Below are 21,050 nucleotides of genomic sequence, written 5' to 3'. Positions count from 1 at the left end.
AAGCATGATGGGCCTGGGCCTGGGCCGCTCCTCTGGCGGCGGCTCCTCCACCTCGGGCGCCGGCGGCCGCACCGCCCGCCTGATCCGTCCCGAGGACGAGGCGGGCGGCGGCTCGGGCGGCGACGCGGCGGGCGGCAAGTCCGACGAGGCCACCGGCCTGCCGGGTACGTGGGTGCTGGGTAGGGCGTGCTGGGGCGCCTGTGTGCGCGTGGGCTCCGGCGTGTGTGGCAGGGCCTCAGGGGGGTGAGGGCAGAGTAGAAGGGTGCCTGATGCGAATGAAATATTAAAATGGGTTTGGGTTTGGTGGAACGGCGGGTCGGAGCGTTGCCTGGAACTCCATCAACCACGCATGCCGTCGCACCTCCTCACGGCGCCCGTACTAAACGCTTTTTGCCCCTGTCTACTATGCCGTATGCCGTACACTGTTCATCACGCGTGTACAGGCGGCCACGAGTGGACGTCCATCCACCAGGGCGTGGTGGGCATGGAGCTTGAGGACGACCCCCCTGCAGGCGCAGGCGCAGGCCCCGGCACCCCCCGCGCCGGCGCCGGCGCCGGCGGCTCCCGCCAACACGGCCAGAACCAGCAGCGCGGTGGCGCCACGCCGCCGGCTCTGCAGCTCGACATGCACGACCCAACTGCGTTGGGAAACTCGCCTGGGGCGTCGGCGGCCGCGGCGACGCCCTCCCGCTTAAGCGGCATGCGCGCGGCCTGGGGCAACCTGCTTAAGACCTCCCTGAGGTGAGGGGGCTGTGGACTTTTGGGTGGGATTAGGGCGTGGGAGAAGAGCTAGGCAGCCCTGAGGGAGGGGCCGGGGGTTATACATTGGGTCAGCTGGGGCGGAGGCCACGGCTGGTGGTGTCGGCTCTGGTACCGCATGCCCACCCTATGCAGTGCAGTGCAGAGCGCATCCGGCATCCGGTGCTGACGCGTTTGCCGCGTTCGCGTTGCCTTGCCGCGTGTGCTTGATCTTCTTCTTCTTCTTCTCCTCCTTACGGTATTATTCTCCTCCGCCGTCGCAGGGGCTCCTGGGACTGGCGGCAGCAGGTGTCCGCCCCGCTGGACCCCCTGGTCTGCTCCGGCGGGGCCGACGGCGCCGCTGCGACGTCAGCAGGGGGAGCGGCCACGGCCGCAACCCCCGGCGGCGTCAGCTCGCCGCTACGGCCGGGGTCAGCGCGGCGGTCAGCAGGCGTGCGGGCGCCGTCAGTGCCGTCAACACCGGCCGGCGGCGGCGCGGGCGCCGCTGCCGCGGTGGTGGTGGAGCTGTCGGACCGGAGCGCCGTTGCAGCGGCGGCGTCCAGGCAGAGCAAGCAGGCGCAGCTAGCTGCCGCGCTGGCTGCGGTGGCGGCGGCGGGTGAGCAGCCCGAGCCGGCGCCGGCGCCCGCACCAGCTGTGGAGGTGGCGGCGGCGGCGGCGGCAGCGCTTGCCGTAGTGGGGAGTGCGGGCGGCGCCAGCGAGGGCGGCCGCTCCTCCTCAAGCAGCCTAGGCGCTGTGTCGCGGGGTGACAGGGACGGCGACGGCTGCTGTGTCGTGGGCCTCAGCCTGCCCATGCCGCCCGTCGCCGGCATGTTGGCAGACGCAGCCGCTCTGCCGCCCGCCCGTGGCGCGGCCGCTGCGGTTCGGAAGGGCCCCTCGGCCGGCGGCGCCGCGCGACGCGCGAAGGGCGCTGCGGCTGTGAGTGATGCGGGCGCGGGCGCCGGCGCCGTGGTGGAGCCGGTGGTGGCGGAGGTGGCATCGGCGGCGGCACTGGTCAGATCAATGGGCGGTGCTCCCGTGGCGGCAGCTCACTAATGTGCCCCTCCCCTGTTGGGTTGGACGCTGGGGGCCGTGCCTACGCCACGCCTGGCAGCTGCGCGCAGGTCGGTCTATGGCCTATGGGCCGCCGGCGGGGTGGGTGAGAGAAAGCCCGCTTGAGAGCCACTCGACTGGCAGGAAGGAAGCGAGCACGATGATTGCGCGTGCTCCGCTTACTCGATGTAGCTGTCGCTGGGCTGGGTGGGCGGGTGGGTGCGCCGCGTGGGCGGTGCAGAACGAGCAAAGATGGGTCCTTCAGGGAGAAGGGGGGTGATTAGGCACTGCAATACGTGCGTTCAACGCTTGGGTTTGGTGGTTGCAACGTGTGCAGCGGCTGCTAGGGGGCGGGTTTACCGGGTGTGGGTGGGATTCGGGGGTGCGGTGCGCACGCGCAGCGTGGCGGCGGCCGGGTCTGCCATGGTTTGAGTTGCCTTGCGGACGCCGACACGCGTGCACATGCACTCGGTAGCAAAATTGCGTAACGATAATAAATAAAGCACACCGCTGCCATTATGGCACCTCATTTGCGGCGGCTAGTTAGTTAGCCTTAGCGTTGGGTTACTCACGCCCTGAGCCTGCTGGCGCACACGTGCGCACGCGGGACAGGTGACTCATGTTCACATCACACACATTACTCACACACACGACCATGCCCCCAGTTGCTGCGCGGACCATCTTTACCAACCTGTTAAGGACGCATTCAAGGCACGCACACCGTATATGGACGCAAGCCCCCGCCCCACGCCTTGGCCGCATCGTGATTGTTAACTGGATGCGGTGATTGCTGTCGGGGTTGGGTGCTGGCAAATGACACACGTTTGGGATGCATGTAAGTATTGTTGACCGGTAATAGGACTTTATTTAAAGAGTAGATGGAAGTAGGATGGCGAGAGCTGCTCGTGCATACATAGATTGTACGCATTGCAGTGCAAGCCAGCAACCAATCGAGAGGCGCGAGAGAGTTATTAGGGATGCGGTACTCGCCGGCGTGCAGGATATGGACTACTACATTTTGAAGACGTTTTGACACCTGCACACGTACACAGGTGTGTGTGCGTGTATGTGTGCGTATATGTGCACATGTGTGTAAGGAGGAGCAGGTAGGGACGGAGGAGCAGCCGGCGGGGCGGTGGACGTATACCGTTGTGTGAGGGCCTTGCCGCAGCCACGCAACAGGATTGCTTGCACGGCCCGCCCCTCGCTTGTCCGTCCAAGTCTCGCCCACACAGCGCACCGTGTCGCCCATTCATACATCACGTGCACTTAGCGGCCAGGGGTGCTGTGGATGACATTGACTTATCACTTGTCGCACGCAGGGGGTGAAGGAGGGGGAACACCGAGCGGCTCGGCAACTCGAAACAGTAAGGGTTGGCCGCGCGCCCGCACATTCATTGTAACGCCATGCGAGATACATGTGTTCCACATTGCCGTGTCAGCACCGACTGGCGGAGTGACGTGGGAGGTGGTTTCCTTTCTAAGAAAGATGGCGGGGTGACTTGGGTGGGTGCGTGTGTCCGAAGTGGCGCCTGCGGCAGGTAGGCCAACCAGTCTAGCTCGCTGCTCTATCACAGCGAAGTCCAACAGCAACTACAGATGCATCGTGCACACACATCAGCCCTGTGGCGCGCGCGCAACCATGTTCGTTGCAGGTAGGCTAGCTAGCGCATCTACCGTCCGGTATCTGCCAAATGACCAGGCAACAAGCCACCTATGAAACAATAGCGCACCAACCCTGGCTTCATTCAGCATGTGCACAACAGCGCAGCACTAGCTATGAAGTCATTTGCCTGAGTCTGTGTCGGTAAAAGCCATGCACGCATGCCCAGATGCCTTGCTGTGCCCAGCGACTACCAGTTTTTAACCAAGTCACCCCTCCACCTTCCTCCCTCCCTCCTCTCCCCTCCCCTTGCCTCTCCCCTCTCGCTCCCACCTCTCCCAACCCACTTCCCACCCCCATCCCTCCCTCTCCCCTCACCCACCTCCCACCTCCAACCCGCTCAGCCCTTGTCCCTGGCTGCTGCACCTCCACCTAACCAATCCATGTGCCTTGCCGGCGGGGCAAGCTTGCAGCCCCCACCCCGCCCCAGGATGCTACATGATGCCTCGCAAGGATGCATTCGTTTGCGTGTGCCAGCTCCTTGCCCTTGCCACCCCTACCCGCTCCTCCCCGCCGTGCGTCCCTGCCAGCCGCACAAAACTGAATCGCGCGCCTGCAGCACCCCAGCACCGGTACACGGCTAGCTGGGGCGTGCCAGCTAGCGGCGGCGCCTGCCGGCTGCTGGCGTCACGGCCAAGGGCACGTACGCACGCAGGCACGCCAGCAGCAGCAGGAGCACGCCGCCGGGCCTTACATCCAGAGGCTGTTGAAGAGCGTGGCAGCGCCTGCATTGCTTGATAAGTAGGTAGGGCGGCGGCGTGCGGTTGGTCATGATATTATCATCATCATCATATCTCATTAATATTGATGAGGGTGAGCCGCAGCTATAGCACGCAGTCAAACGTACGGCACCAACACGTGCATCTGAACATCTTCCACTGTTACCCTGCCCTGCCCCTGCTGCTTTCAATTGCAGTACCGAAGCCTAGCTAGCACCTTCGCACCCTGCTGGCAGGGTGGTTCAAATCCCGAGGTAGGCGACACCCACTCCACGCACCTTCCCCCGTCAGCAGCACGCACTACTTGCGCTTCGTGGCGTCGACCTCCTTCACGACAGTGTAGTGGTGTCGTCGTCTGCCGTTAACGACGAAGTCCAGCAGTTCTTTCGCCTCCCTGGCGGCCTGGTTCGCGGCGTCGGCGCGCAGCCGCGCGGCCTGGATCTCGGCGTCAGCGCGCAGCCGCACGGCCTGGATCTCGGCGTCGGCACGCAACCACGCGGTCTGGACCTCGGTGTCAGCACCCAGCCGCGCGGCCTGGATCTCGGCGTCGGCACGCCGCAGAACCTGCTGAGAACGTTTTATGTCGTCTAGAAGGCCTCGGGCATGGAACCCGGCTTCAAACAGGGATGTACCGACCCTGACAACGGCGGTGACAGCGGCTACGGCTCCTGCTGGGTCATTCTCTATGAAGCTCCAGGTGCTTCTGGGTTGCCCGCGGCACCTGCAAAAATTTGCGGACCCATTATGTTGAAAACGGAACCCCCGTGGCGAAAACGGAGAAGACATCGCAGCGGCTGCTTCGTCAGTAGCCCAACATTTATGATTAGATTGTGAGCAGATAGTTTCTTACACGGGACTATGTCGATCTCTGTGGGAGGTTGCTTTGGTTGATTGGCGCCACGACCCCGTGATGCGACAAGATAGGTGCGACAGAACCAAGGCTCGAGCACGAATCGCACACCTAATAAGCAACGTTAACATTTCCGCGACTCTGCCATACATCTTCTGCAAGCTTGGCATTACCGTCCCGCTCAAGGTGCGGGCCCGCCCCACCAGCGCCCCGCCCCTCTTGCACAGCCTGCTCTCAATGCTTTGGCACCACTACACCGCAGCTAAAACTAACGCTGGCAACGTATCCATACCGTAGTCACGTTCCAGACGCAGCAGCAGGCATAACGCCGCATCCACCCGCCGAGATAGAGGCAACAGGCATCCTGCGCCTGCCTGTGCGTGCCAGTAGTAGTGCCAGCGCAAGACTCACTTGCGCTCGTACCTACCGGTATATCAGTGTATATCTTGCGCTATCGCCTGACTACTGCCATACATGATACCCTCACGGGCAGCACAGCACAGCGCACGCAGCAGCTCGCACCGCCAAGCAACGTTCCCGCAGCGACTCCACGTGCCAGAAGCAAATCCTCCGAACACCAACCCAGCTGCAGTAATAGCCTCCAGCAGCAAGCAGCACCGCGCAACCATCCAGCAGTCGTCACCTTCACGCAGTGCGGACAAACGCAGCAGCTGCCAGCCCTTGTGGGTGCTCTTGATGCTACGGCACATCTGTTGCGCCCCGGTGGGGCACGTGGCCCTGCTGATGCCGGCATTCCGCTCAGCACGCAAACCAATCAATGTCCCCTTAAACCCGCCGGCAACAGTGCAGGCAAGGCTTCTGAGCACACCCACTGCTGCACCTAGAATCATGAGCAGTGCCAGCGCCTCAAAGGCTCCAAGGCCCTGACGCGGCTCTCTAGCACCGCGCATTCCAACCACCTTCCCGCGGTTGCAACACTTCAGAAAATGTGCCGCTCCTGCTGCGCGCCGTACACAAGTTCATAAAGCCGCGTCCAAGGCATACTACGAAATGACTGAGAAGGCAATCATTGCCGGTCCTTACAGGTGGCGGCCCCGGAAAGAGCGCTCTGCCACCATTTCGGCAGTTGCAACACCCCGGCTGCGCGAGCAACGAGACACAGCCGCCTCAGCTGCTGGGTGCGAGCTGGGGCATGGGCGCGGGGTGCGCCGGGTCCCGAATCCTGTTTGTTGGGGTTGGGTGGGCGGGTGGGTGACCGGATGTGATTAGAATCGGTAAAGGGGATGGAACTTTATGTATGTGCGTGCGTGTAAGTCATGCAATGCAGGCGCGGTGCAGTTTCAATATCAGGGTCGAGCCAGCCACGTCCCAAAGGAGAACATCCCCTCCCCTCCCCTCCCCTTCCCTCCCTCTGCCCCTGCCCCTGTCCCGGCCCCTGCCCCTGCCCCTGCCCCTGCCCCTGCCCCTGCCCCAGTCCCAGTCCCAGTCGCTGTCGCTGTCGCTGTCGCTGTCCCTGTCCCTGTCCCTGTCCCTGTCCCTGTCCCTGTCCCTGTCCCTGTCCCTGTCCCAGTCCCAGTCCCAGTCCCAGTCCCAGTCCCAGTCCCAGTCCGTTTCCCTTTTCCTTTTCCTTTTCCTTTTCCTTTTCCTTTCCATTTCCCTTTTCCGTTTCCCTTACTTGTAGTTGAAGATGAGGTCGTCGCTCTTCTTCCAAATGAACTTCTTCACGGTGGCCAGACTCATCTCAAATGGCACCAGCTGCAAACGCGGGGGGGGCAGCACAAGACAGTGTCAGGATTCCAGGGGGGGGGGAGGGCGTGTTTGTGGCCGAGCCCAATGAAATACCAGTAGGTCCCAAATCCCCCAGTCGTCACGAAGACGCCGCGGGGGTGGGGATGCCATGTACGCCGACACGCAGCTCCACGTGTGCAGTGCAGTGCGTGGGAGCGGCGGGTTGACGCGGACACTGGCGCAGATCTCTCAACGCTACCCCGGCAGCAAGTCGGCACCCATTCGAACACGGCACGCCTAGCACACCGCAAACTACGGCAAGCCCTATCCACACGCACGTTATGCCCGGCTAGCAAGCCGCCACATCTCCAAACCCCCCCGGTACTACTGTTCCTGGCTACGCCTCCACTTATTAATACCATGAATGTAACCCCCCCTCCCGCGCCCCGAACTCATGCATGGACCCGCCCCCCTGCTGTCTACTTTGCTATACTTATCTGTACCAATCCTTGCAACCCCCCTCAGCCCAACCCAAGTACCCAACCTACCACGCCGTTGCATGTCAGCTCCAGCACCGGCCGCGGCGGCACACCCGGCTCGTCCGCAAGGTCGGGCGCGGCGGCCGGCGGGCGGCGCAGGTAGATGGGGCGCACCTCCAGCGCGATGTTCAACTCCTACAGCCGAGAGAGGCGGCATTCATGATTTTGGTAATTAAGAAGAAGCGAAGTTGTAAAATAAGGAGGAGCGATGTTTCAAGTTCTGCAGAGGGGGAAAAGTTCGTGATGAATGAAGGAGAAGCGGAGTTGTAGCCGGGGGGTTGGGGTGCATGTCAACGGGGGGCGGACAGGGGCGAGGAGGAGGAGGTGGTGGTGGTGGTGGTCGTGGTGGTGGTGGTGGTGGTGGTGGTGGTGGTGGTGGTGGTGGTGGTGGTGGTGGTGGTGGTGGTGGTGGTGGTGGTGGTGGTGGTGGTGGTCGTGGGGAAGCCGTTGATGGGGAACGAAGGGAGTGAGTCATTGTATCAACCGCCGATGTCCAGTGGGGGTTAAATTCATGCATAGTTAAGATGAAGCGGAGAGGTAGGGGGTTGATGTTTGGATGGGATTGGGTTGGGTTGAGGCCGCGAGCGCGCGAGTACGTAATGCCGGCGTGAGGGTACAGGTGTGCGAAATTAGACGATGGCAGGTTATGATCAAGCGCAGCGTCTCACAGCCTGGACGTCAATGACCCGTCGCCGGGGATCAGCAATGTAAACGTTGGCATGGCTTCACTCAACATTTGCGCCGCGCTGCGCTTGGCTGAGCCCGTGAGCGAAGCCGAGCCGGCGCCGGGTAACAGCCGCCCAGGGGTGCGCGCCTGGGTGTCCGCCCCACGCGCCTTTTGAATCCGCGTCACCACGCACCTGCAACTTGCTGCAGCAGTAGTGCGCCACTTTGTGCACCTGCAGTTAATCAACCGGAATATATTTAGTTTGGTTGGGTTTGATTTGGTTTAATTTGTTTTTTTGTGAAGGGCACGCCAGCCATGCGGCTCACGTTTCGTACAGAGCCGGGCTAGAGCCCAGGCACACAGTCACGGCACACACACGAGTCAAGGCACACACGCGCGAGTTGTCCATCACGCGCGGGCGGGGCAGCGGGATGGCAGGGCAGCAGGGCAGCGGGCCGGTGGGGCAGCTGGGGGCAGCTGGGGGCAGCTGGGGGCAGCGGCGCAGCGGGGCAGCGGGGCAGTGGGCAGTTGCGCTCACCTGCAGGATGCGCGGCGCGTTGAGTTTGGACTGCATGAGGCTTGGCAGGTTGGAGCCCTGCGGCGGGGACAGGGGCGGGGGGTTGGGGCCGGCGGGTTGCAAAGATGGTTGGAAAAGCGGTACAGGACGCGTACTGCAGACTGCAGCCGACGTCGTTACCAAATAGGGGGTGGGCGCGAGGGGTGGGGCGCGTGCGCACTTCAGTTGTGTGCGTTAGCGAGCACAGAGAAAGAGGACACCCACACGTGATGGTGTGCGGGCTAGGGTATACATACGGTATACCAGTGCACATGTCTCGAGACCCAGGAACTCCATCCATGTCGGGGTCCACTCAGCTGCTTCAACCCAATCCTCTCATTCCTCAATCCCGCCCGCACCCGCGTCCTCACCCCCTACTTCGTTGGGCCCAGGCATAGAACCCCACCCCCAGCCCCACCCCCACCCCCGCCTCCCAACCCGCCATCCCCTACCCCACCCGCACCCCCACGCCCCCTACACTACTGTGCCCGGGCTACGCCACGTGGCTACGCCTTCACTTCCTAACTAACCATGAATGTAACCCCCTCACCCTCACACCCACCCTCGCCCCCCCCCCACACCCTGCGGCTGCAGTTTCTCCTTGCAGCGCGACTGTTTCCTTACGGGATTGGTTCAAAGTTAACCCCCCCCCCACCCCCCTCACCTCCCAACCCGCCATCCCGTACCCCACCCGCACCCCCACAACACCCCCTATACTACTGTGCCCGGGCTACGCCGCGTGGCTACGCCTTCACTTTCTAAACAGTAATAAATGGAACCCCCTCACCCCCCCCCCCCACACACCCACACCCCTCACCTCCATGGGCAGTAGCACGAAGGCGCACTTGGCTTCCTTGGGCGTCACATTGGCGCCGCGAAGCACCACGTCACCCACCCACGTGGGCACCTCGCCCGGCTCCGCCTCTCCGCCGTCAAAGGCGTTGATCAGCCGCCGCCAGCGCTGGCCGTCGTGCCGCGAGCACATGACTGTCGTGTTGGAGGCAGGGGAGAGGTTACACTCATGATTATTTAGGAAATGAAGGCGGAGGCGGGAGGGGATTTGTACTAAAGCGGACCCGATGCAAAAGAGCGAGGAGGAGAGCGTGGCCTAAGTGACGAGGAGCTGTCAGCGGGGGTAGCCGCTCATGTGGAGAACGGGGTGTGGTGTGAGCGAAGTTTGGGCGGAGTTGGGGGCCTCACGGTGTGGGAATGTGGGGTGTGGGGAACGTGGCGCCTCCTCCGTGGGGACAAGGACAGGGAGGGGCGCTAATAGTTCGGTATGATGAAGCGCGCAGTCGCAGCCTCGGAGGCGGCCGAAGCGTGTCACCCACCCCTTGAACCTGCTGATGAAACCAGCCCTCCCTCACCCTGCCTCCCCACCTCCCCGCCTACCTCACCCTCTCTCGCCCTGCCTCGCCCTCTCCTGCACTCACCCGCGGGCAACGCCCCGACCTGCCAGTACTTGGGCCATATGTCGGGGTAGTAGGCGGAGGTGCCGGGGGCCGGCGGCGGCAGGGAGCCGTCGGGGCCGGGCAGCGGGAACAGGTGGCCCTGGGGGGTTGCAAGGATTGGTACAGAGAAGTGTAGCGAAGTAGACAGCAGGGGGTGGGTGGGAGTTCCATGCATGACCCATGGAGAGGGGTTTATAATCATGCTTGGTTAAGAAGAAAAAGCGCAGTTGTGGCCAGGCACATTCTGGGGTGGGTGGAGGAGGAGAAGGGCTCTGCGCGGCGGCACTGATTGCTCTAGGGGCAATGGATAAGAGGTGGTAGAGTGCGGCAGGCGGGGTGCAAGGGTGCCAGCGGCAGTGCTGTTTGGGCCTGGCAGAGAGCGGCCTGTGGTCCCGCAGTTCCACATGAGCGACATGACAGCAGCGGCCCTCACGGCCTCACCGGTGGCGGCGGGGGCGGCGCGCCGGCAGACATGCCCGCCGCCAGCTTGTACCTGCATGTGTGTTGAAAAGCACAAAGCCAAACAAAGCGCAACGACAGTGTATGTGTGAGCGCACTGGGGAGACACGCACACCGGCAAAGCGCAGCATACCGATAACCATATCCGCCCTGCAGCAGACCCCACACCTGCACATCCTCCCCTCGCGTGTCGCGCATGTCGCCCTCTCCCCCCCCCCCACCACACACATACACACACACGCTCGCCACCCCACCTCCACTTGGCGAAAACGCAGTCCAGGACCAGCTTGCCGTAGTTGACCTGTGTGGGTGTGTGGGTGTGGGGGGTGGTGGTGGTGGTGGGATGGAGGCGGGGTTGGAGGTGCGGAGGTGTGGGCTGGAATCAATTACCCCGCTCTTCCTCTCCCTGTCCCTCTCCCTCTCCCTTTACCTCCTCTCGCTCCTCTCCCTCCTCCCCCTCCCTCTCCCTCCCCCCCCCGCCCCAGCCCCCACCTTGCAGTCGTCCGGCACGCCGCTGTACTCGAGCTGCTGCGCGTACTCCTCCGCCGCGAAGGCGCTGCCCGGCTCCAGGCTGATGCACAGGCAGCCCAGCCGCGTGTCGGCGGAGAACCAGGCGGGCACGGAGCGCGCCTCCCACAGCTCGCGACGCTTGGCGTCCATGTCCACCTGTGTTGGCAGGGTTTGGGGTTTGGGGGATTTGTGGGATTTGGGTTTGGGGGCTTGGGGGTTTGGGGATTGGGGGGTTTGGGTTTGAGGGCACTTGTAAGTTTGAGTTTAAGAAGTCCCAGGCACATGATACACAAGGCCGACATCACTCACATGCAGGGAGGGGCACGCGGCACTGCCACAGCGCTGGAAACGGGGTTGGAAGATGCACGCACGCCCACTCGGACACAGTCAGAAACACGCAAGCTACACACAGACACACAGCCGCACAGCCAGACACTGACACAGACACAGACACGCACACACCCGGACACACACAGTAACAGACACAGCCACACACACGCCCTCCCGCCCCCCCCCCACACACGCACCTTGCCGTACGACTGGACCTTGGCCCCGGTGAGCACGTCCCACAGCTCCACGTGGCCGCGGCTGTCGCGTGTGAGCACGTGGCGCCGGTCCGCCAGCACCTCGTGAGCCTCCAGCGCTGCAGGTGGGGGGGGGGCGTGTGGGGTTCCGGGGTGCGGGGCCAGGCAGTAGCAATTACAAGAAGGCGAGGTTACAACGGGCGGGGGGAGGCGGGTAGGTGGAGGGGTGTGTGTTTCACACACACACACACACACACACACACATACACACACACACACACACACACACACACACACACACACACGCACGCACGCACGCACGCACACATACACACACACACACGCATACACACGCACTGTCTTTGCGCTATGCTTTCCGTACACAAGCCGACCAGGCCGCACCTGGCACTCCGGCAATGACCGCTGCGGGGCTGCGCACCAGTGGCTGGCGGTTGGCCTCCAGGGACATGCGGTTGCGCATGTGGGAGCTCAGGCCGTGCGTGCGGGAGGACACTGCGAGCGGGGGAAAAGGGGGTTGGTGGGGTCGGTGGGGCAGTGGGGTGATGGGGCAACGTGTGTGGTGATGGGATCATGGGAGGCGTGTTGCTTGCAATGGAGGTCTGGAATTGAGGTTCTACGGAGGTGGTGAAACAGAGGTGGCCCCCACCACCAGAGGTTGCCGCCACTACCAAAGTGGGCAGCAGCAAACGCGTACGTGGGAGACTCGGTTTACATCGCATCGCGCCATGGCATCATTCCCCCCGCCCCCGCCCCCCCCCGCTCTCTATGCGGTCTATGCGCTCTATCCTTTATGTTGAACCGGAATGACCTACCCCCACCCACCCAAACATGCACACATCCACCCACCCGAGAAGCTGCGCCCGCCGTCGCCGCCCGCCGCCGCCGCCGAGCCCGGGTCGCGCGGCACCAGCCACTTGTGCACGGAGGAGGCGGGCGTGGAGGTCCACACCGCCACACTGGGCACACCGCCGGGGCCTGGGGGGCGCAGGGCAGGGTGCACGGGGCAGTGTCAGGAAGAAAACACACACATCAGCGACAACAACACGCTGAGCGCCCCACCCCCTCCTCCGCAAGACCTATCCCCCATTTCCCAAACCCGCCCCACCCCGCCCGCCCCGCCCCACGGCCCGTCCCAAGCCCCGCCGCCCCCCCCCCCCTGGTCCACCCTCTCCAAAACCCGCCGCTCACATCCCCCCCTCCCCACCTTTCCAGCGACTCCCCCTCCTCACATCACCCCACATATCCCCCCTCACACACACACACCCTCTCCCTCCTCCTGCGCCTACCCAGCGGCTCCCCCTCCGGGTCCAGCGCCAGGGCGGTAACGGGCCGGTCCTCCACAGCCAACAACTCAGAGGTGCGGCTGGGTGGGGGGGAGGAGGGGTTGCAAGGATTGGTACAGAGACGTGTGTGTGTGGGGTGGGTTACATTCATGATTAGTTAAGGAAGTGGGGGGGGGGAGAGGTGAGAGGGTAGAGGGGCGGAGGGGAGAATGGAGGGTTGGGGAGGTGCGAGGTGAGGAGGTGGAGAGGGCGGGCGAGCGGTGTGTCAGGCAGGCACAAGGGGCGACCTGTGGTGGGGAAACCCTGACTTTCGTCTTCCCCTTACCCATACCGCCAGCCCTGCTCCCACCCCGTGTCACTCCCCACCCCGCCCCACCCCACCAACCCCACCCCACCAACTCCACCCCACTCCCCAGCCCCATTCCCCGCTCCCCGCCACCCGACTCCCAAGCCCCACTCCGCGCCTCCCACACTCACTGCTGTGTGCGTGTGCGGTACAGCGCCCCGTCCCTTCCGGCGCTGTAGATGGTGGCGAAGGAGTCGTCGGGGGACAGCAGCGACCACACACTGTCGCTGTGTAGGTTATAGGTCTGTGGAAGTGGGGCGGCGCGGCACGTGCGGTATCACCGGTTGGGGGTGATAGCCATTCATGTGAACGGTTTGTGATGGCAGAACTAAGAGGGCGAATGTGGCACGCCGGATACCACGTGCAGGAAAGGGCTTGGCAGGCTTAAATAGGCGACATACAGGGAGCAGTGTGAAGGTTGGTTGGGGGGCTTCCTGGGCTACTGCACCCAAGCAGCTTGATTGAGGCGGAGTAAGAAAGTAGTCCGACTGCAAGCCTGCGAGGCCCCAGTCTGCTCAACGCTAGGACAAAGCCACCTCAACAACCCTGCATGTCTGGTCGCACCCACTTCCGATTAGCCCACCCTGCCCACCCCCACCGCCCCTGCCCCTGCTCCTACCCCTGCTCCTTGGACCCCCTGCCCGGTCACCGGTAATGACGCGCCTGCTGTACCCTTGTGCCTGGCTACAACCTCGCTTCTTCTTAACTCATCATGAATGTAACCCATCCACCCACCCCACACACACACACGCACCTGCACGCAGCGCTGCATGCCCACGTCCCACAGCTTGATGGTGCCGTCGCTGGCGCCGCTGATGATGGTGCTGCCGTCGGCGTTCACCAGCAGCGCCCGCACAGTGTCCTGCGGTGGGTCCCGCAGGGTGAGGGCGAGTGTGTTTGCGTGTGTGTGTGAGGGGGGCCCGTGCGGGTGTGTGTGTGCGCATGGTTGGCACGGGCACGCCCACACGCGACAGCGTGCCGCGCGACGCGTGCCCAAGAGTTGTCGGTTGGCGTCCCGGCGCTGCACCCGCAGTGCAAGGCACGCCATCTCTGATGTCTCCATCGCGTGCCGCACCCCGCCCCGCCCCACCCCACCCCGCCTCGACCTCCATGCCACCTCCACCCTCCACACCCCCGCCCCACCCTCCACCCGCCCCCAACGTGCCTGGCTACAACTTAGCTCCTTCTAAATTAGTCATGCTCGCAACCCCCATGCCTCATCGCGCTCCGCTAGTTTAGCTTGGTTTGGTTAAGTTTGGGCTGGCACTTCCATACTTACAACCCGAATTACCCCACCCCACGCACCTGGTGCCCCCTCAGCTTTGTGATCTTCCTGCCTGTGCGCGGGTCCAGCAGCCGCACCAGCGCCTCGCTGGTGCCCGCGGCAATCAGCGTGCCGGCCGGATTCAGCGCCAGCGCATACACACTGCCGGGTTGGTCCTTCTCCCCACCGCCCCCGCCCCCGCCGCCCGCGCCCATCCCGCCCAAGCCGCCGCCGGCGCCGTGCCCGCCGACCGGCGTGTTGCCGCCCAAACCACCCAAGTGACCCGGTCCGGCCGCGTGTGGGCTGAAGCAGCCGCCGCCGCCGCCGCCGCCGCCATGCGGGGAGACGCTGGCGGTGGGGCTGGTGGCGGAGGCGGCGCCGGCGCCGCCGTGGCCGTCTTCGCTGTGTCCGCCGCCGCCGCCGCCGCTGCCGGTGGTTGAGGAGGAGCCCGGGTAGAGTTGCGAGTGCTTGCCCGTCTGGGGTGTTGGGGAGGCAGGTACGAGTGGGGGGCGATGAGGGGAATGGAGTCGGGCGCGTGGGAGGCGGGGGTGGCCGTTTATATTCTAACAATAGCCAGGAGTACGACTATTCAGTCTATGAAGAACCGTGCTGAGAACCGTTCTTGGTATCTCCATCCCTGATTTGCCTGGCCCCCGGCACTTCGGCAGATTATACTTGTGATCTAATCACTCCGTTCTTCATATGAACGGCTACGCCCCCCCCCCTTCATTGGGCCCGGGCACATAACCCCCCCCCCACCTCTATGTTGAGCAGGAATATCTCGGCCCCCCACCCACATCCCGCCCCACCTCTATGTTGAGCAGGAATATCTCGGCCCGCAGTCCCGCCGACACCACCAGGCTGCGCGCCGGCGCGGCCGCCAGGCAGGTGACGTAGTCCGAGTGGTACGACAGCGTGTGCAGGTGCTGGCCTGCAGGGGGGCGGGGGGGGGGGGTACATTCATGATTAGTTAAGAAGTAAAGGCTTAGCCAGGTACAGTAGCATATGCGAATGGTTTGTATGATACATGGAACTGCTGGGGGTTGCAAAGACGGTTGGAAAAGCTGTACAGGGTGCACTGGGGTGTGGAGTTGCAAGGTTGAAGCATAGCATGGGAACAGGATACAAGCAGGGGGTGGAGGCCTTGGGGGGTTGTAGATACCAACCCAAACTAAACTGAACCCAACGCAATCCGTGGCGGGTGGAGGCGGAGGAGCGTGGTGCAGGGCGCCGGTCTGAGGCCGGTGCCAAGGATGCACGCCTCAGACATCCGCCCCAGTTGCCTCCTCTCAGGGGTGTGGCCCGTGGGTGTGGCCCAAAGCCCAAGCCTCCTGGTGCCGTGGTCGAGGAGCCCCGCGCCCCGTGCCCCTTGCCCAAGCTCACAGCCGTTGCCCCCCCTGCCTGCCTCGCTGTCGCTGTCGCTGTCGCTGTCGCTGTCGCTGTCGCTGTCGCTGTCGCTGTCGCTGTCCCTGTCCCTGCCCCTGCCCCTGCCCCTGCCCCTGCCCCTGCCCCTGCCCCTGCCCCTGCCCCTGCCCCTGTCCCTGTCCCTGTCCCTGTCCCTGTCCCTGTCCCTGTCCCTGTCCCTGTCCCTGTCCCTGTCCCTGTCCCTGTCCCTGTCCCTGTCCCTGTCCCTGTCGATCCCCTTATCCCCCTCCCCCCTCCCCCTCCCCCTCCCCCGGCTCCCACCGTTGTCGCTGCCGGCCTTCCACAGCCGCACGGTCTGGTCATTGCTACAGGTGATGAGCAGGTCCCCAATGAGCGCCAGGTCATTCACCCAGTCGGCGTGGCCAGCAAACACCGCCTCCAGCACCGGCTCCGGACCCGCCACGTCCCATCTGGAGGCACAGGCAGTGACAGTGGCGGCGGCGGTGGTGGTGGCGGCGGTGTGGCAGTGGTTGTTTAGGGTCAAGGTGCGGTGAGGGGGAAAAGGACAGGGGAACAGACGAGCGTTTGACGGCACCAGGCCGAGTTCTGAGCCCATGAGCCCACATTGCCCCGCCTCCCCCCTTCGTTTGCAGCTGCTGCAATACGCGCCCAGGCGCACGGGTGTGCGCACGCCGCCTCCCACACACAAAGAGCGAGAGCCCGCCAGGCACGCCGCCTCGCGCGGCCTCGGAGTGAGGCTGACAGTACGCACACGACACGTGCTCGCCCACCATCCAGCCTTGCATCCAGCACGACGCTGCCCCCGAACCCCCGCGCCCCTGGCCCCATCCCGTCCTAGCCGTTTGCTGTGAGAAGCAAGTAAACCCGCATGCCCGCATCCCAACAGTGCACTTTGCCTCAGCAGGGCCATGCCCCCGCCTGACCGCGCGCTATCCGCGAGGGTCCCGGAAGCCTGCCTGCACAAACCCTTACGCCGGACCCGGCCCGGCGCACCTCCGGACGGTGGAGTCGCGAGATGCTGTGAACAAGAGTTTATGGTTGGGTACGGAGGGAAGGAGCAGCGACTCCACGCCAGCGCAGTGCTGCGATTCCGTGTCCGAGCAGGGATTCCAGAAATGAGCGCAGTTCGGTTTGCACCTGTCCATGAGCATTTACAGCTAGTATCGGATTACCTTTTCAACATCCGGGTGCGGAAAGACCACTTGCACCTTCCTCTCCTTTCTCCGCGGAGGGACTCCGTTCGAGTACATCCTGCTGAGCTAGCTATCTAAGTCATGTCGTCATCACTGCTGCTAAAGCATGACGCACATGCCTTGAAAAAGGGACAGAAGGGCAATGATCGTCCCTTCGTGCGGGGTTTGTGCTCTTCTGTTGGAGATTGCAAATGCAATTGTAGTTGTATGCTGTAAGTGTCCAAATTACAAAGCTTTAGGCTTGAGGAATTTTGCGTGCCGGATTCGGGGTTACCGCGGGGGCCCGACGCGTGCCAATCCCCAGTGCCCCAGCCCCAAACCCTCCGGCCCAGATTCACGCAAATCCCCCTCCGTTCTCACGACGCCTATCACATGTACAGTTCTGCATACGAATAAACTTGAGCGGTGCTGGTGCGCGTCCGGAGTGGGCGCCACCTGAGATGGTGGGCGCTCCATTGCTTCGTGCGAAATGTGACGCTCACGACTTCTCCAGACACTTAGACAACCGCACATCAGCATGTACCACACTACTGCGAATCCGTCGCCGCTTAGCTCAACCTCCTCTATCGGTACTTTTTCCACGCCACACACCCGCCCCTTCCCGGCTTCCCCGCGCCTGCTCCCCAGCTTAGCCCCGCTCAACTCAGCGGCCCCGGTTGACGAATCATCACAAACGAGTCACTGCCGTCTGGGTTGTAGCGCTTGCGGCGGCCCGCCACCTCGAAGCCCAGCCTGTGGCGGTCAGGGCGTCACAGGCGCACAAATGAGACTCAGGCGGGCCTCAGCCGAAGGCGGCCACGAGAAGCAGTGTTGCTAACTCGGCGATGCTGGCGGTGGCAGGAGGAGCTGCACACAAGCAGCACATGCATGCAGCCAGTGCACAATAGCTAGGTGCATCCAACACAGTCAGGCGCCCACCTGCCGACCCTTGCAACCCCGATACACAAGGGGCATCGAGCTAGGCCCCACAAGACCGGACATACACAAAGAAAACGCGTGCGTGCGCGCATCACACAACTTAACGCCCACCGTTTTCCTTTCCTTGCCTTCCACCTTGTGTTCTCCTAGCACACTTGGCCATTCCTTGTCGTTCCACACACGCGCGCCTCTCACCTGGCGTATAGCGCCTGCGCCGCCGCGTTGTCCACCCGCACCTCCAGGAAGGTGGGACCTTGCCCCGACCTGCGGGGCAAGGAGGCGGTGTGAGAAGCCACGGCGGGAAGCAGCTGGGATGCTGCAGCAGCAGGCAAGGCAGGTTTTTCGTCGCGCCGCGCAGGACAAGGCCGCGCGAGACACACGACACATCCGCACATGCACGCACGTGTGTACGCATCCTGCGCCATGTGACCAGTGCCCCATGCATGCATGTTCACGACTGCGGCACCGTTGTGCTGGAGCCCGTTCTCGTGCCTCAACCGCCCAACACCAGCCAACCAATGTGACGACCACACTCACCCCAGCCGCCGCAGCAGCTCCACCGTTATCCGCCGGCCCAGCCCAGCCCCCCGGCACGCCGCCGCCACCGCTACGTTTGTGAGCGACACCTCGCCGCCCGCCTGGCTGCCTGCGGCCAGCGCCAGCAATCGTCCGCTACTGCCACTGCTACTGTCGTTGCCACTGCTGCTGTAGCTACTGCTTCTGTCGCTACTGCCAGTAGCATCGTCCGCCTCCGCCAAAAGAATGAGGTTGGGGCTGCCGGGCTGCAGGTCCGTCTGTCGGGCAAGATCAAGGGCAAGGGCATGGGGAAATCAGCAAATCAAAGTTCGTTTAACTCATAGGGGCCCTCATAAGGGCCCCCGCAGCTTGCGCGCATTACAGAGTGCAGGCATGCTGTTGGACCCTCCTCCTCGTGCGCTTCCAGTGCACATCCCAGCCGCATGCGCTCACACTCCACGGCCGCCCGAACGGTTTCCCACAACCGCGGTCTCCCACGACCGCTGCTGCGTCCACCGCCGGCATGCCACCTACAGCCTGCACCCTACCCTGTAGATGCCTTCGCTCCACCCGGACGAGCCGTCAGCCGCACAGCTGGCGTCGAGTGCCGCTAAGGCGACCGAGTCGTCCGGCGTTGCCTGCCGGATGCGGACTGCTGGGGTGGCGCCAGCCCTCCTTCCGGGCGCTGCTGCTCCTTCTGACCATTCTGTAGAGCTACGTGGCGCTTGACCACGGCTGCTGCTGCTGATGCTACTGGTGCTGTTGCCAGGTGACGTGGCGCAACTGGGCGGGTGTGAAGCGAGCGATGGCCGTCGCAGCGGCCCCCTGGCTGCGGCCAGATGGGGAGCGCAAGCGGCGGCGCCACTGGCTGCGCGTTCAGCAACGCAGATTTGTCGCGTGGTCCTAAAGGGCGCCATGGTATAACTTGAGCTGCAAGGTGCTACTCCGTCCGCCCGCCGCATCGAGCCCGCTTGCCGCCTCCCTGCCGGGCGCCCCCGCGTGGCGTCGGGTTGCCGAGTTGGGGTGCCGACGCACTGCGGTCGGCACGCAACAGTCAGAAGCGCGGCAACGCCGAGGCCGAAACTACTCTAGTTCTTTACACGGTCAGATAGCAGGTCTGTGGTGTTGGCATTGCATGGCTCGGCGACCGCAAGCTAGACGAACCGCACTGCTTGACAATTGCAAGGCAAACTGTTTGGCCCAGTCGCGCTAACTAGTTTTGTACTGCTGACAGCTACATACACAAAATGAATGAATTCGACAAGTACATCGACCTGAGCTCCCATCGTCGCCGCATGAGCGGATGGCCCTCTCCCTCACCAACAACACTGGCCTACTCGAGCGTTGTTGCCCCCTCCCTCCACCCCATCTCCAACTCAGCCATTCGTTCTGACGAGGCGTTTCCATCGTCTTCAGCGCGACATCGCTGCCTGTAGCGATCCCGCGAACACCGCCAGCATGACCGCGGCCAGGCAGCCCGTGAGCAGACGCGGCAGGACCTTGCTGTCCCAGCGTGAACTGTCGGAGCCCACGCCGCTCCTGTAGAGCACGCAGGGTGCAGTCGGGACACAGTATGCTAGCCGTCGAGCCTCTGTAGTTGCCCCTTATGTACACCTTGAATGCGCCACTCCCATCCCTGGCCTCCCTACCCCACTCCCATCCCTGGCCTCCCTGCCGCCGGCCTACCTTCAGCTGCCCGCATCTGCCCTGTCCTGTCCTTCTCCCTCGGCGCCTCACGGCCGCACCCACCGGATCATGTCCACCCGCAGGTAGTAGTTGCGGCAGGCGGCCGCCGCCACGCCCGCCCCCAGCAGCATCAGCGCCATGCCGCCCAGCCGCGAAAGCAGCTCCTGCGGCGACACACGCGCCGCCGCCCCCACCACCTCCATCACCAGCACCTTGCCAGCAGCCGCTAAGCTGCTGCAGGCGGCCGCGGCGCCGACCCCGTGTCCTCCGCTGCCGCCTGTTTCCACAGCCTGCGTCGAGTCGAAGTCGCGCTGACTGCAAGCAGCAGCAGCACTGCCGCCGCCGTGGCTCCCGCCGTGGCCACCGTGGCTCCCACCGTGACCGCCGCCGTCGCTGCCGCGGAGGTGGTGGTAGCTGGCGAAGCCGCAGGCGGCGGCGCCCAGACCGCCCAGCAGCACCGCCTGCCGCATCCACGTCAGCAGCGTGCGCTCATTGGCTGCGGTGGGACAAGAGGTGGCGCGTGCAGGGTGGGGTGGAGGGTGGAAGGAAGGAAGATTCAAGGCGGGCGGGCGGGCGGGCGGGCGGGCGGGGGTGAACCGGGCTTGTGTGGCAGACTCGCGCGTACCGCGGTACCGCCGGGCGTCGGGCGGTCGCGGCGTCGGGCGGTTGCTGCGGCACGCAACCTTGTCCCAAAAGGCAAGCCGCATTTTCTGATGCCGCTGACTTTTGCGCTGAAACCTACTCACCCAAATAGACCTTTGCGTCCACCTTGGCTGGATTGAAGCCGCTCGCGGCTGGGCCTGTCCCCGCGGCAGCGCCAGCCTGCTGCTGTTGTTGCTCAGTCGGCGGCATGCCAACTAACGTAAAACGTGTGTCGTTGTGTGGTACAATTGTGTATGCTTTATGAGAGACCCCGCCTGCGGTGTAGATTTGCGTAGCCTGGCGAAGTCGTGGACCTGCGCTACGTCGGGCTGCTGCCTCACAGCACCTCTGTACGTTTCGCCACCGCTTGCACACTGGGC

At 63.9% G+C, this 21,050-nt stretch overlaps 5 protein-coding genes across 5 annotated transcripts in view; 1 reads left to right on the top strand and 4 right to left on the bottom strand.

Moving 5' to 3' along the window:
• Positions 1 to 3,203, top strand: part of CHLRE_13g583300v5 (uncharacterized protein) — a 3,386-nt gene extending 183 nt beyond the window's left edge. The window contains exons 1-3 of the mRNA XM_043069614.1: positions 1 to 164; positions 444 to 741; positions 1,023 to 3,203. The exon at positions 1 to 164 is cut by the window's left edge and continues 183 nt beyond it. Coding sequence (XP_042917589.1) covers positions 5 to 164; positions 444 to 741; positions 1,023 to 1,791 — 1,227 coding nt within the window. The 5' untranslated portion in view covers positions 1 to 4 and the 3' untranslated portion in view covers positions 1,792 to 3,203. The remainder of the gene's footprint in view (positions 165 to 443; positions 742 to 1,022) is intronic.
• Positions 3,204 to 3,435: 232 nt separating this feature from the next.
• CHLRE_13g583287v5 (uncharacterized protein) lies at positions 3,436 to 4,947 on the bottom strand. Its single transcript, XM_043069613.1, has 3 exons — positions 4,863 to 4,947; positions 4,449 to 4,734; positions 3,436 to 4,176 (listed from the first exon to the last, which is right to left on the bottom strand). The coding sequence occupies exons 1-2, from the start codon at positions 4,911 to 4,913 to the stop codon at positions 4,471 to 4,473; spliced, it is 315 nt and encodes a 104-aa protein (XP_042917588.1). The 5' UTR covers positions 4,914 to 4,947; the 3' UTR covers positions 3,436 to 4,176; positions 4,449 to 4,470.
• A 54-nt stretch (positions 4,948 to 5,001) lies between these two features.
• CHLRE_13g583250v5 (uncharacterized protein) lies at positions 5,002 to 17,067 on the bottom strand. The gene is made up of 21 exons (XM_043069612.1): positions 16,888 to 17,067; positions 16,709 to 16,797; positions 16,016 to 16,164; positions 15,139 to 15,260; positions 14,371 to 14,805; positions 13,820 to 13,927; positions 13,197 to 13,309; positions 12,723 to 12,799; positions 12,283 to 12,411; positions 11,818 to 11,928; positions 11,419 to 11,534; positions 10,874 to 11,047; positions 10,636 to 10,682; positions 10,364 to 10,415; positions 9,905 to 10,022; positions 9,289 to 9,458; positions 8,454 to 8,510; positions 8,109 to 8,147; positions 7,258 to 7,383; positions 6,657 to 6,736; positions 5,002 to 6,203 (listed from the first exon to the last, which is right to left on the bottom strand). The coding sequence occupies exons 1-21, from the start codon at positions 16,963 to 16,965 to the stop codon at positions 6,149 to 6,151; spliced, it is 2,445 nt and encodes an 814-aa protein (XP_042917587.1). The 5' UTR covers positions 16,966 to 17,067; the 3' UTR covers positions 5,002 to 6,148.
• A 54-nt stretch (positions 17,068 to 17,121) lies between these two features.
• CHLRE_13g583217v5 (uncharacterized protein) lies at positions 17,122 to 19,557 on the bottom strand. Its single transcript, XM_043069611.1, has 4 exons — positions 18,891 to 19,557; positions 18,364 to 18,620; positions 18,022 to 18,090; positions 17,122 to 17,640 (listed from the first exon to the last, which is right to left on the bottom strand). The coding sequence occupies exons 1-4, from the start codon at positions 19,257 to 19,259 to the stop codon at positions 17,547 to 17,549; spliced, it is 789 nt and encodes a 262-aa protein (XP_042917586.1). The 5' UTR covers positions 19,260 to 19,557; the 3' UTR covers positions 17,122 to 17,546.
• Positions 19,558 to 19,605: 48 nt separating this feature from the next.
• Positions 19,606 to 20,957, bottom strand: CHLRE_13g583200v5 (uncharacterized protein). Its single transcript, XM_043069610.1, has 3 exons — positions 20,775 to 20,957; positions 20,092 to 20,524; positions 19,606 to 19,881 (listed from the first exon to the last, which is right to left on the bottom strand). Exons 1-3 carry the CDS (start codon positions 20,878 to 20,880, stop codon positions 19,755 to 19,757), a joined length of 666 nt encoding a protein of 221 aa, XP_042917585.1. The 5' UTR covers positions 20,881 to 20,957; the 3' UTR covers positions 19,606 to 19,754.
• Between the last annotated feature and the right edge of the window lie 93 nt (positions 20,958 to 21,050).

The sequence above is a fragment of the Chlamydomonas reinhardtii genome, chromosome 13 (genome assembly GCF_000002595.2).
Source record: "Chlamydomonas reinhardtii strain CC-503 cw92 mt+ chromosome 13, whole genome shotgun sequence".
NCBI classification, from domain to species: Eukaryota; Viridiplantae; Chlorophyta; class Chlorophyceae; order Chlamydomonadales; family Chlamydomonadaceae; genus Chlamydomonas; species Chlamydomonas reinhardtii.
This window is presented reverse-complemented; position numbering and strand designations above follow the sequence as displayed.

Coding starts and splice junctions, on each gene's coding strand:
- CHLRE_13g583287v5 (XM_043069613.1), bottom strand. CDS start 4,913: ATGGGTCCGCAAATTTTTGCAGGTGCCGCGGGCAACCCAGAAGCACCT. Junction 4,735..4,862: donor GCAACCCAGAAGCACCTGGA/GCTTCATAGAGA, acceptor CGTTCTCAGCAG/GTTCTGCGGCGTGCCGACGC.
- CHLRE_13g583250v5 (XM_043069612.1), bottom strand. CDS start 16,965: ATGTACTCGAACGGAGTCCCTCCGCGGAGAAAGGAGAGGAAGGTGCAA. Junction 12,800..13,196: donor TACCGCACACGCACACAGCA/GTGAGTGTGGGA, acceptor CCCCCCACCCAG/CCGCACCTCTGAGTTGTTGG. Junction 12,412..12,722: donor CCCGGAGGGGGAGCCGCTGG/GTAGGCGCAGGA, acceptor TGCGCCCCCCAG/GCCCCGGCGGTGTGCCCAGT.
- CHLRE_13g583217v5 (XM_043069611.1), bottom strand. CDS start 19,259: ATGGCGCCCTTTAGGACCACGCGACAAATCTGCGTTGCTGAACGCGCA. Junction 18,621..18,890: donor GGAGCGAAGGCATCTACAGG/GTAGGGTGCAGG, acceptor CTTGCCCGACAG/ACGGACCTGCAGCCCGGCAG. Junction 18,091..18,363: donor GAGCTGCTGCGGCGGCTGGG/GTGAGTGTGGTC, acceptor CTTGCCCCGCAG/GTCGGGGCAAGGTCCCACCT.
- CHLRE_13g583200v5 (XM_043069610.1), bottom strand. CDS start 20,880: ATGCCGCCGACTGAGCAACAACAGCAGCAGGCTGGCGCTGCCGCGGGG. Junction 20,525..20,774: donor GGACGCAAAGGTCTATTTGG/GTGAGTAGGTTT, acceptor GTCCCACCGCAG/CCAATGAGCGCACGCTGCTG. Junction 19,882..20,091: donor CTGCGGGTGGACATGATCCG/GTGGGTGCGGCC, acceptor CGTGCTCTACAG/GAGCGGCGTGGGCTCCGACA.